Source organism: Salvelinus alpinus, chromosome 12 (genome assembly GCF_045679555.1).
Source record: "Salvelinus alpinus chromosome 12, SLU_Salpinus.1, whole genome shotgun sequence".
Taxonomy (NCBI): domain Eukaryota; kingdom Metazoa; phylum Chordata; class Actinopteri; order Salmoniformes; family Salmonidae; genus Salvelinus; species Salvelinus alpinus.
Window position 1 is genome coordinate 1612107 of NC_092097.1, and position 12752 is coordinate 1624858.

Consider the following 12752-nt stretch of genomic DNA (forward strand, 5'->3'; position numbering starts at 1 on the left):
GCTATTTAAACAGAAAATTGGCATAAAACACAAACTGTGTAATGGAAAATGTTTTGAGAACGAAAGGGATATCTCAGTTTCAGGGTCTCAACTTGGAGAGAAGAAACCTTGTGAGGTATTGGTCGGTCACATGCATGAACCAAAACGATAATGAGGAATTAATTATGAATAATGAATAAGCTAAATCATCCAAATATAAGTTGTCTGTGTAAACAGTTTATAAGAGAACTAACGGGACTGCCCCGGCAGAGCTCACTGAAGCTCACTTCAGACCGGTACTTTATGCATCTCAGTTTGACTGTGACCTCTCCAGCTTGCTGTTAAAATAAACAATGATTCATTTAAGATTGACTTCAGGTGTCCCTGGTGGTAATTTCCACAACATGGAGTTGAATTTCCACGACAACTGTATTTATAATTATATGACAATATTTTAGGTTGTCAATAGTTCTATTACACATAGTTTTAATAAGTAAGTACCGGCACCGTTTTAGTGAGGAGGATTGTGTTGGCATTCGTTTTCCAAGGAGGAACTTTGTATTTTTTCAAGGTCAGTCACTGTCTTTCAGCCAACGACTCATCCCAGCTAATGCTTCTAGGGAGAGAACATTTTTGTAATGTTCCCCTAATGACTGTCCAGTTTTACGTAAGTTAGGGAAACATTCTTTCTATGTTAGCAAAAACCTACTGAGAACCCTTTTAGCATGTTTTGGTGTCAAAGTTAGGATAACATTTCCTTAATGTCAAACATAACGTATATAGAACGTGGTTACAATGTTCTCAGAAAATACAAGATTAAAGGTCTAGACACATTTTATTGGACGTTGCAAGAACCCTTGTGTCCAGTTTTCTGACAGTTAGGAGAATATTCCATCAACGCCCCACCAAACATACACAGGACACAGTTACCACAATGTACAATGTTCCAGGCATGTTTCATGAGCAAATTGCAAGAATATTCCTCTGTCCAGTTGTCAGGACATCACCTGATGGGCCCAATATATTAATTACACATTTTTTTACATTTGACATTTTAGTCATTTAGCAGACGCTCTTATCCAGAGCGACTTACAGTAGAGTGCATACATTTTATTACATTTTTTTTTTTTTTTTTTTTACATACTGAGACAAGGATATCCCTACCGGCCAAACCCTCCCTAACCCGGACGACGCTATGCCAATTGTGCGTCGCCCCACAGATCTCCCGGTTGCGGCCGGCTGCGACAGAGCCTGGGCGCGAACCCAGCCCAGCCTGGGCGCGAACCCAGAGACTCTGGTGGCGCAGCTAGCACTGCGATGCAGTGCCCTAGACCACTGCGCCACCCGGGAGATACACATCACACCTTGTTACTTGTTATCGAGGCCTTGATTGGTGAACCACTGATCCATTCACAGTTATTTTAACATTGTGTTTTCAACATACATGATTACATTGTGCATGTTCATTTATGCAGTCATTGTTATTTAACATGTCCTCACCTGGGATTTGAACTCACAACCTCTTGGTTCTCAACATTCAGATCTTCCTGTTACACCACCATGTCTGTGTCAGTTGACTGTTCTCTCTCTCATCATTGATTTAATTTGACTTAGTTCAACAATTTAAGGGCTTTCTGTATAGTTGTCTAATGTTGGTGGGGCAAATAAACATTTTTAATTGATACTCCTAAATCACGATGATCAATAAAAGTTTATTTTGAGTGTACTTTTAACAGAGCTGAGATTTACAGTGCATTCGGAAAGTATTCAGACCCCTTGACTTTTTCCACATTTTGTTACCTTACAGCCTTATTACAAAATGGATTCAATATTTTTTCCCCTCATCAATCTACACACAGTACCCCATAATGACAAAGCAAAAAAAGCTTTTGATATTTTTGCACATTTATTAAATCTAAAAGTATTCAGACCCTTTGCTATGAGACTCGAAGTTGAGCTCAGGTGCCTTAAGATGTTTCTACAACTTGATTGGAGTCCACCTGTGGTAATTTCAATTGATTTGACAGGATTTGGAAAGGGACACACCTATCTATATAAGGTCCCACAGTTGACAGTGCATGTCAGAGCAAAAACCAGGCCATGAGGTCGAAGGAATAGTCCGTAGAGCTCAGAGACAGGATTGTGTTGAGGCACAGATCTGGGGAAGGGTACCGAAAAATGTCTGCAGCATTGAAGGTCCCCAAGAACACATTGGCCTCTATCATTCTTAAATGGAAGAAGTTTGGAACCACCAAGACTCTTCCTAGAGCTTGCCGCCCGGCCAAACTGAGCAATCGGGGGAAAAGGGACTTGGTCAGGGTGGTCCCGATGGTCAATCTGCCAGAGCTCCAGAGTTCCTCTGTGGAGATGGGAGAACCTTCCAGAAGGACAACCATCTCTGCAGCACTCCACCACCAATCAGGCCTTTATGACAGAATGGCCAGACAGAAGCCACTCCTCGGTAAAAGGCACATGACAGCTCGCTTGGGGTTTACCAAAATGCACTTTAAAGCACTCTCAGTTCATTAGACACAAGATTCTCTGGTCTGATGAAACCATGGTTGAACTCTTTTGCCTGAATGCCAAGTGTCACGTCTGGAGGAAACCTTGCACCATCCCTACGGTGAAGCATGGTGGTGGCAGCAATATGCTGTGGGGATGTTTTTCAGTGGCAGGGACTGGGAGACTAGTTAGGATCAAGGGAAAGATGAACAGAGCAAAGTAAAGAGAGTCTCTGGGTTCGCGCCCAGGCTGGGCTGGGTTCGCGCCCAGGCTCTGTCGCAGCCGGCCGCAACCGGTCCCGTGTGGCTCAGTTGGTAGAGCATGGCGCTTGCAACGCCAGGGTTGTGGGTTCATTCCCCACGGGGGGACCAGGATGAATATGTATGAACTTTCCAATTTGTAAGTCGCTCTGGATAAGAGCGTCTGCTAAATGACTTAAATGTAAATGATCCTTGTTGAAAACATGCTCCAGAGCGCTCAGGACCTCAGACTGGTGGCGAATGTTCATCCTCCAACAGCCCGGACTTGAACCCGATCGAACATCTCTGGGGAGACCTGAAAATAGCTGTGCGGCGACGCTCCCCATCCAACCCGACAGAGCTGGAGAGGATCTACAGAGAAGAATGGGAGAAACTCCTCAAATACAGGTGTGCCAAGCTTGTAGCGTCATACTCAAGAAGACTCGAGGCTGTAATCGCTGCTGAAGGTTCTTCAATAAAGTACTGAGTAAAGGGTCTGAATACTTCTGTGAATGTGATAGTTCAGTTTTTTATTTTGAATACATTTGCAAACGTTTCTAAAAACCTGTTTATGCTTCGTCATTATGGGGTATTATGTGTAGATTTATGAGAAAAAATAAGGAGAGGGCAGAGGGCAGGAACATAATTACTCATAATTAATAGACTGCAAATTGACAGCAAGAATCCCAAACATATATAACATTTGACTAAAACGTAATCATTTCAAACCTTGCTTACATTTGTGTACAATCACATATATCTCTTTATTATGTGTGGGAATACTTTGGAAAATATTTCCAAAATTAAAATCACTTGGAGCTGATTTGATCAAGCTTAAACAGTTTTCTTATGTCCAAACAATACTTTTTTTTTTGCTCAGAAAACTTGGGCGGCCCCAAAAAAATATTTCTGGTCAGCGTGCCACCAGTTGGGGAACCCTGTGTGAGGTTTTGTTCTTGACAGGGCCTAACAATACTGGCCCAATAAGCAGTGGGCAATTCCAGTCCTCGGGGGCCTGATTGGTGCCACAGTTTTGCCCCAGTCACAGCTAGCACATCTGACTCCAATAATCCCCTAATCATTATATTTAGTTTGGAATGCAATTTGATTAATCAGCTGTGTTTGCTAGGGATGGAGAAGAAGTGTGACAGCAATCAGGCCCCAGAGGACTGGAATTGCCCACCCCTGCTCTAGGGCATGTGCTTGGTTATTGGGCCAGTATAGTTAGGCCCTGTCCGGAACAAACCCTCACACAGAGTTGCCCACCCCTGCCCTAGAGATATCCCTTATTTGGACCGTGGTTAGGGTGTTTGTCATTTGTGCTGGTGGCGTGGGTTTGAGACCCGGGGCCGCTAGGGGTATCTCCCTACTCTCACATTCTTAGCAATATATGATCATGTCATTATTTGGCAACAGTTACAACACACCTATATGATCGAATTAAAGTGTGTTTCTCATTGAAATATGAGAATCGGTAGAATTCTGGATAGCTGAGCATCTCAAAGAGAATTCTCTATCGTCGTTTTGAAATCCACACCACATGTAGAACAAACGTGTCTCTGATAAGGAATCACATCGGCTCTCATTATTGCATTTCCATCTGTAACATTCCTTATTTGCTACCGAAACATGGCCCAGGTGGTAGTGTTGCTTCTGAAATATACCCAGAACATAGTTGCCATATTCTTAGAATATCAGAAACTTTCTCACATTTGCCATTTAAGCAATGATGTGCCAGATATTCCAAAACAATACACAACACAAAGTTCCATCTCCAAGTTTGAATGTGGAAAAATAGACAAATTGCAATAGAATCGCTTGGGACCAGTGTTGGGGGTAATATGTTACTTACAGTTTTATTACTTTTATGAGTAACAGAGTAATATAACGAGTTACTGTCTTCAAATATTGTAATATTATTAGTTACTTTTTCAAGTAAGCTATACAGTGAGGGAAAAAAGTATTTGATCCCCTGCTGATTTTGTACGTTTGCCCACTGACAAAGAAATTATCAGTCTATAATTTTAATGGTAGGTTTATTTGAACAGTGAGAGACAGAATAACAACAAAAATATCCAGAAAAATGCATGTCAAAAATGTTATAAATTGATTTGCATTTTAATGAGGGAAATAAGTATTTGACCCCCTCTCAATCAAAAAGATTTCTGGCTCCCAGGTGTCTTTCATACAGGTAACGAACGGAGATTAGGAGCACACTCTTAAAGGGAGTGCTCCTAATCTCAGTTTCTTACCTGTATAAAAGATACCTGTCCACAGAAGCAATCAATCAATCAGATTCCAAACTCTCCACCATGGCCAAGACCAAAGAGCTCTCCAAGGATGTCAGGGACAAGATTGTAGACCTACACAAGGCTGGAATGGGCTACAAGACCATCGCCAAGCAGCTTGGTGAGAAGGTGACAACAGTTTCTGTGATTATTCGCAAATGGAAGAAACACAAAAGAACTGTCAATCTCCCTCAGCCTGGGGCTCCATGCAAGATCTCACCTCATGGAGTTGCAATGATCATGAGAACGGTGAGGAATCAGCCCAGAACTACACAGGAGGATCTTGTCAATGATCTCAAGGCAGCTGGGACCATAGTCATCAAGAAAACAATTGGTAACACACTATGCCGTGAAGGACTGAAATCCTGCAGCGCCCGCAAGGTCCCCCTGCTCAAGAAAGCACATATACATGCCCGTCTGAAGTTTGCCAATGAACATCTGAATGATTCAGAGGACAACTGGGTGAACGTGTTGTGGTCAGATGAGACCAAAATGGAGTTCTTTGGCATCAACCCAACTTGCCGTGTTTGGAGGAGGAGGAATGCTGCCTATGACCCCAAGAAACCATCCCCACCGTCAAACATGGAGGTGGAAACATTATGCTTTGGGGGTGTTTTTCTGCTAAAGGGACAGGACAACTTCACCGCATCAAAGGGATGATGGACGGGGCCATGTACCGTCAAATCTTGGGTGAAAACCTCCTTCCCTCAGCCAGGGTATTGAAAATGGGTCGTGGATGGGTATTCCAGCATGACAATGACCCAAAACACACGGCCAAGGCAACAAAGGAGTGGCTCAAGAAGAAGCACATTAAGGTCCTGGAGTGGCCTAGCCAGTCTCCAGACCTTAATCCCATAGAAAATCTGTGGAGGGAGCTGAAGGTTCGAGTTGCCAAACGTCAGCCTCGAAACCTTAATGACTTGAAGAAGATCTGCAAAGAGGAGTGGGACAAAATCCCTCCTGAGATGTGTGCAAACCTGGTGGCCAACTACAAGAAACGTCTGACCTCTGTGATTGCCACAAGGGTTTTGCCACCAAGTAGTAAGTCATGTTTTGCAGAGGGGTCAAATACTTATTTCCCTCATTAAAATGCAAATCAATTCATAACATTTTTGACATGCGTTTTTCTGGATTTTTTTGTTGATATTCTGTCTCTCACTGTTCAAATAAACCTACCATTAAAATTATAGACTGATCATTTCTTTGTCAGTGGGCAAACGTACAAAATCAGCAGGGGATCAAATACTTTTTTCCCTCACTGTATATTACTTTCAGAAGCATATCTCTACCGGCGTATTATATATATTTTTTAAAGCCTTGTCTAATGCTAACAGAAATCATGCTGTTGGCTATCTTAAAGCTGTGTTGTTACCCCACTTAACCTTTTCCTTGTGAAAATGGTCCCATAATTTTGAGTTAATCGAGGAGAAAGAGAACAACATTTTAGTCAAATGCAAACTCTGCAAAGGCAGCATTGATCTCTTTGTCCAGAAACACCACATCAAACCTGAAGAAGCATCTGGAGGTCGTGCACAAAGGCATAAAGCCGGTAGCCAAAGTTCCAGAAATGCGTAGAAATCTATACACATTATGGTAATAAACAAATATGCATAAACAACTCAATTTCGACATAAACAATCGAAATGTCTGATAAATTCTATTTAAAACAGCAATAATAACATTAACATATAGTAGATTACTAAGAATATGAGAGTAGGGTGTCTCCCTTATACAGGTTTTGAACCCAGGTCACCAGCATCAATGACAAACACCCTAACCACTGTCCCAATAAGTGATATCTCTAGGCCATGTGAATATTGGGCTAGTATAGTTAGGCCCTGACCAGAAGAATCCCTAACCCCTCCTCCCTAGGCACTTGTGTATATCTGAAACAACTTGATAGGAAAAAGCAATAGGGGGAATGCACTTTGAAGCAAATCTCAGCTCTGTTTAAAGTACACCCAAGAAAATATTTTATTGATCGTAGTGATCCGAGTAGTATCATTAAACAAGTTATATGGCCCACAAACATTAGACAACTATACACTGTGTTATTAACATTCAAACGGCACAGTAATGATTCTCCAACAACAATAGACTGGCTTTTTGTTTAACGCCTATTGCTGCTGATCCTACCACTTCGGTTGACACGCCCACTTCCACACACTTCACGTGTGAAGTTAACCATACTTTGGGACGCAGTACCTATACTTGTTTCAGCACGCAGTTTCGACATTGTAAAATGTATTTTATATTCACAGAACAAGATTCAGCAGTCACAAGTGTCTTGTTTTGCACGCTTTGTACAAAATAATAAAATGCAGTACTACGGTATATTTCTTAACGTAGCTCTTTATTAGCTAGCTATAACTGGCGTGTTCACGTACCGCCAACCAGGATCAAACTGACCATGACCTAACCATTTGGGTGGTCTTAACCAATCATAGCACAGTATGATATGGCGGTAAAATGCATCCAATTACAATTCAGTATGTTTACACATATGAATATTACAACAAGTTTATTAAATGCTCAAATTGCACGCTGCACGCTTGCAAATAGTACTGAATGTATTCAAATGTCAAGTTACAACTTTGCCACGTTACATTTTTCACACGTCATGATACAAGCAAATAAATGAATAAATAAACCAAGAAAGACCACAGCCTGTCATTTCAAATGGTAACAAATGAGTCATAGTGGAAGAACAAGCAAGGAGGTGGGTGGAGCCAAGCAGAGGTAGAGAGATCCTATTGGCGCGTGCTGTCATATATTTGCATATTTCCTTTAGGGAACGCCTACTTTGTGAAGTGCGCGTGTGTAATAACTAAATTCGCCTTTGCACTCCTTCAAAACAACACAATATTTTGAAACTTTGGCAAAGCGTAAGGTCTACAAAACTTTGTTCACTCTGTACGTAACAGATTTTAGTTTGGGGAAGAGAAAATTGTATTGAAATGAAATGTAATCCATCACGTTACATCGTCTCCCACTGCAGAGTGGACTAAATGTTGTAGTGAGTGGAAAAGCCAAGGGAATGCTTTACATTTATACACCCGGTGGAATTTCTGTCTCGTTGTTCTATCTGTGAAATTCACACGTGTGAATCACGATATGCTACAAACTTGAGCCGACTGCGAGCTGGGGTAGGCTAGGTCGTTTCATGTCTCAGGCCCTCGGAGGAAGCCGATTGAGAGAGGGGTGATTGTGCTGCTAAAAAAGGCAAATCCAGGAGGCAAATCCGGGGGAAGCAGGCGAATATAAGGAATGATTCTACTCGTTCACAAAGAGACAGGCGTGATTAGAAACGCAGTCCGATCAAGAATAGGCCTATAAGCGTTCTGAGCTTTGATCAATGCTGGGAATAATATTTAGATGTTCATCCGTAACTGATTTCTTTATTGTGTATAAAATATATAAATAGGCTATATATATATATTTTTTATTTTTACAAATTAGGAAAAATGACCGAGGTCCGGATCTCGTCCTCATACGTAGTTACAGCTCTGTGTGCAGGTTATGCTTTTAATATGACTGAAGGCTCTACTACCGACTGAAGCGATGTGCTCGCTTTCAACCACCAATTTCACGACACTGTTTGTTTGCGCATGGCCAGTCGCTCTCGAGGTCTTTCGGTCTCACTCGCAACCGGCATCTTTGTACAAAAAAAATCTTAGCACTGGTGCATCAACACCTGGGGTAGGTTTTCCTTTACTGTGTTTAATATTGATATATCAATAGAGTAGTAGGCCGTCTGTTTTTTTTATGCATAGGATGTTTGTTATAGTATTGTAGGCTAATGTGATTCTTGTTGAATATTTGTCCTCTTTGATTCATTGACGCATAGGCCTATATATAGATATCGACCTCTCAAAACGTAACATTTCATCTAATAAATAGGCAACGTTATTGTGATGGTCATCAAGGTCATGCCAGTGTTGATTGTGCACTGTTTTTAAAAACTATTAAACCTCTATCGTGTGCTAAAATTGAAGGGATTTCATGATATGTAGGCCTAATTCATATAGAAAGTGTGTCAGTAGCCGACTGTTTAAGGTAAATATTTAGCCTACAGCCTATTGTCACACAGCTAGACCCTCGTCAATCTCTAGATCTGGTAGCCTACAATTAGCAGATGAGCTATGATTATGATCATGAAAAAGGCTGTTCTTGTTAATAATATATCAACGTTTTTTGACTCTCTCCACCCCGTTTAATGATAATCGGAGCATCTGTGTTACCAACAGTAGCACTACATGGTGGCGTTCCATCGAGGTTAAATGGTGGGAGGGATGCATTTATTCCCAAATAAATAGTCTACAATCTGCGAATCAACAGTGAAGTGTTTAATATACGTATAATTAAAATCGCCTATATGGATCAGTCAATGCGGGTTTGGATTGTTAACATTGCCAGCGTTCAATGTGATTAGTGCACTTCTAGGCAGTGATTTTCCTGATTAAGGAATACGCTCTCCATTACCAAGGTTTACACACTTCAACGCTTTAATTTGAAATAATTCTTGTTTTGTGACGGCTGCATATGTTATTCTACCTAATTTAAAGAAATATATTGTGGCCTTTGTTAACCTAGAATATACTATTTCGATTTAAATTACGTTTAGATTTCACTAAATATGGTGGACTATTCAAATTTGAGAGGCAGGCACAGCATGCGTAATAGCCTACATGTCAATGTCTATTTCATAATTTCATAAATTCCTGCAGGTGTTCAGCAAAATAATTAAGGGCGAAATAATTTAACGACATGAGCAGATCCACTGAATGTCGATGGAGTCTGTGAATGCCGTAGAGCTCCATGAATTGGGGGATGGGGACAAGCGCGCTGCCTGCGAGGCCGCTACAACTCCGGGACAGGGACAAGGACCCCGGACAGCGCCCAGAGCTGGAATCGAGAACACGTCATATCAGGAAGAAGAGCACGAGATGCGGTTCAGTGACCCAGCCAGCTCGAGTGTTCATCGGTCCATGTCTAATGATAGGGGCTACCAGACACAACCCCAGCCTTTCCAGCGAAATGAACTCTCACCCCGGTCTGAGGAGGGCCATGTGACTGACTTCAATGACCATTCTGTCGACTATGGGTTTATATCTGCCCTGGTGTTCTTGGTGGGTGGAATAGTACTGGTAATCATTGCCTACACCATCCCCCGAGAGGCTAAGGTCAACCCAGACCTGGTGTCAGCTCGTCAGATGGAGAAACTGGAGATGTACTACGCACAACTGGGCTCGCACCTCGACAAGTGTATCATAGCAGGCCTGGGACTGTTGACTCTAGGGGGGATGCTCTTGTCCATCTTGCTAATGGTGTCCATATGCAAAGGTGAGCTGTACCGCCAGAGGACTTTTGTCCAACCCAGGAAGACGTACGGGTCGATTCACCTGCGGATGAGACAGTTGGGCGAGGGGGGAGAATCTATTGTTGAATGTGAACCTAGTCACACTGGCACCACAGCTCCTGCCACAAGTACAGATGGAACACAGATGTCCAGTGGGACCCAACAGGAGTAGCACAATCTGAGCACATTTCTATCCACAGACTATGTGAAGGGTTGTAATCATTGCTTGAGGGGCTTTGTGAAAAGTGAAGCAAGCCAGGTAAGCTGAATGTGGTTAAGACTAAGAGCACATCTGGAACTACACATCATGTATTGATGGATGTAGGATCAAATCAGAGACTGAGATGGATCTGAAAAGCACAATGGGCACCCTTGAGGAACTCATTGTATAGGCTAACTTGACATGCTGTAAACAGATGGCTATCAGCATCTTTTCAAGACTTGAATATATGTCTGAATAATATATGTATCACATTGTTAATGAACAAAACATGTACAATATGTATAGGCCTACAAATGCTATTGTTGTTATTATTATCATGTAAGGATACAATGCCTTAAAAAGTTAGTCGCTGTAAATTGTGTACACATATGCTAACATACTAAGCTCATGTGAGCCAATAAGCCAAGTTAAATATGTAGCAACTCACTGGAGCCACTTAACCTGTTGGTTGTTATTATAACGTGGTCTTGGCAAGAATATACAGCAGCACAAACAAAAACATCTAAGCAAGTGAAATGTTAGATTTGCATCAGAGGCTTTGGGCCAGGTTTTTGCTGAATTTATGGAAAACAACAGATTATTTTATTTCATAATGGTGTAGAAATATATATATACCAAATGTGGAGAACCGGCAACAACTTTTCCTCCAAAATGTGTTAAGGAGAATGTCCATACACACACCATCATGCAAGGTCTTGACCAAAGAAATGGGGTCATAATTATATACTATAATTGTCCCAGTTGTTTGCTACAAATTTAGCCTTTATCTTTAAAAATACATTAGAGCCATTTGGTAACATAGATCATATATCAGAGAAGTCCTTATGAAACTTTGTAATGGAAAAATGGCGCTGGAAGAATAAATCTCTCTTTCTCTCCCCCCCCCCTATCTCTTTTCAAATCAGCATGTTAAACAGCAGCAGCACAATATATATTTATTTATTATAAATATCAAACATTCGTGATAATGAAATATATCGCCTCCAGATAACAGTTATTATCCAAATGAAATATTACTATAGACCAAATTATTTGATGCAAACCAAAGGCCTTTTCAAATGATTTAGTGGAGAAAGCTAATCACTTATAAAGAAAGTGGTAAGAATAAAGTACTAGTGTACAGATTACGATTTTCTTACCATCTGGTGATGCATTACATATAGAGCAACTGAATGAGACAATTTATAAGGCTCAGAAAGCATATTAATGACTAAAACCTAAGGCTCCTTTAACATCAACTGAGGCTAAGGATTTGGCAATTTGTCTTCTCTTACAATTCAACTGCGAAGTTGATATCCCGTCAGTGTATGTAATAAATGTAATAGCCCAACATAAAAACAAATCTAAATCAGAGTGTATTAGTCACATTTACATTTACATTTAAGTCATTTAGCAGACGCTCTTATCCAGAGCGACTTACAAATTGGTGCATTCACCTTATGATATCCAGTGGAACAACCACTTTACAATAGTGCATCTAACTCTTTTAAGGGGGGGGGGGGGGGGTTAGAAGGATTACTTTATCCTATCCTAGGTAGGATAATGCACAGGGTTGCAGATGTGTTTGCAGGGTACATTGAAATTCGTATGCTCAGAGCTCCAACAATGCAGGTCAACGAGAAGTGAGTGAAACAATAATAACAAATAATAATAGTAATAATACGAAGTAAAATAATATAAAATAATTCAAATTCTGTGTTGTACACTCATTGTTGGTCCATATTGGCAAATGCACTTTTGGAAAGGTGGAGCACATTTTCCTGGAAGAAATGACAAATATCTGGCTTACTGCTATTAGCCATATATACTGTAAGTTATGTAAAGGTGGCCATTGTTTTAATTTTGAATCATGGAGTTAATATTATATTCACAACAAATATAGACAATATATCAGAGAATTAAGTTTACAGATATTTAACAACTATTTCTATACAGTGTATATACAGAACCATTGTTGGATCAATGTAACGTAGAAAATATTTGACCTCCACAATTGCTGCTGTTCACGTCATAGGCCTACTCATAAGTATTGTACATTGATGAAACTTGCAGAGTAATCTAGCCGTAGATATCAGTTCAAGGTTTTAGGAGGCTTTTTCTTATAATGGTGTTTTCAACAATCAATAAAGTGTCTGTCTATAGGTTATGACCAAGAGTAATGT

At 40.8% G+C, this 12752-nt stretch overlaps 1 protein-coding gene and 1 long non-coding RNA gene across 2 annotated transcripts in view; one reads left to right on the forward strand and one right to left on the reverse strand.

Moving 5' to 3' along the window:
* The window catches only part of LOC139535353 (uncharacterized), a 62214-nt gene that overhangs the window by 12506 nt on the left and 36956 nt on the right, over window positions 1–12752 (reverse strand). The gene's annotated exons all lie outside the window — the stretch shown is intronic.
* On the forward strand, window positions 8598–10669 carry tmem74b (transmembrane protein 74B). Its single transcript, XM_071334677.1, has 2 exons — window positions 8598–8707; window positions 9736–10669. Exon 2 carries the CDS (start codon window positions 9793–9795, stop codon window positions 10537–10539), a length of 747 nt encoding a protein of 248 aa, XP_071190778.1. The 5' UTR covers window positions 8598–8707; window positions 9736–9792; the 3' UTR covers window positions 10540–10669.

Coding starts and splice junctions, on each gene's coding strand:
- tmem74b (XM_071334677.1), top strand. CDS start 9,793: ATGTCGATGGAGTCTGTGAATGCCGTAGAGCTCCATGAATTGGGGGAT.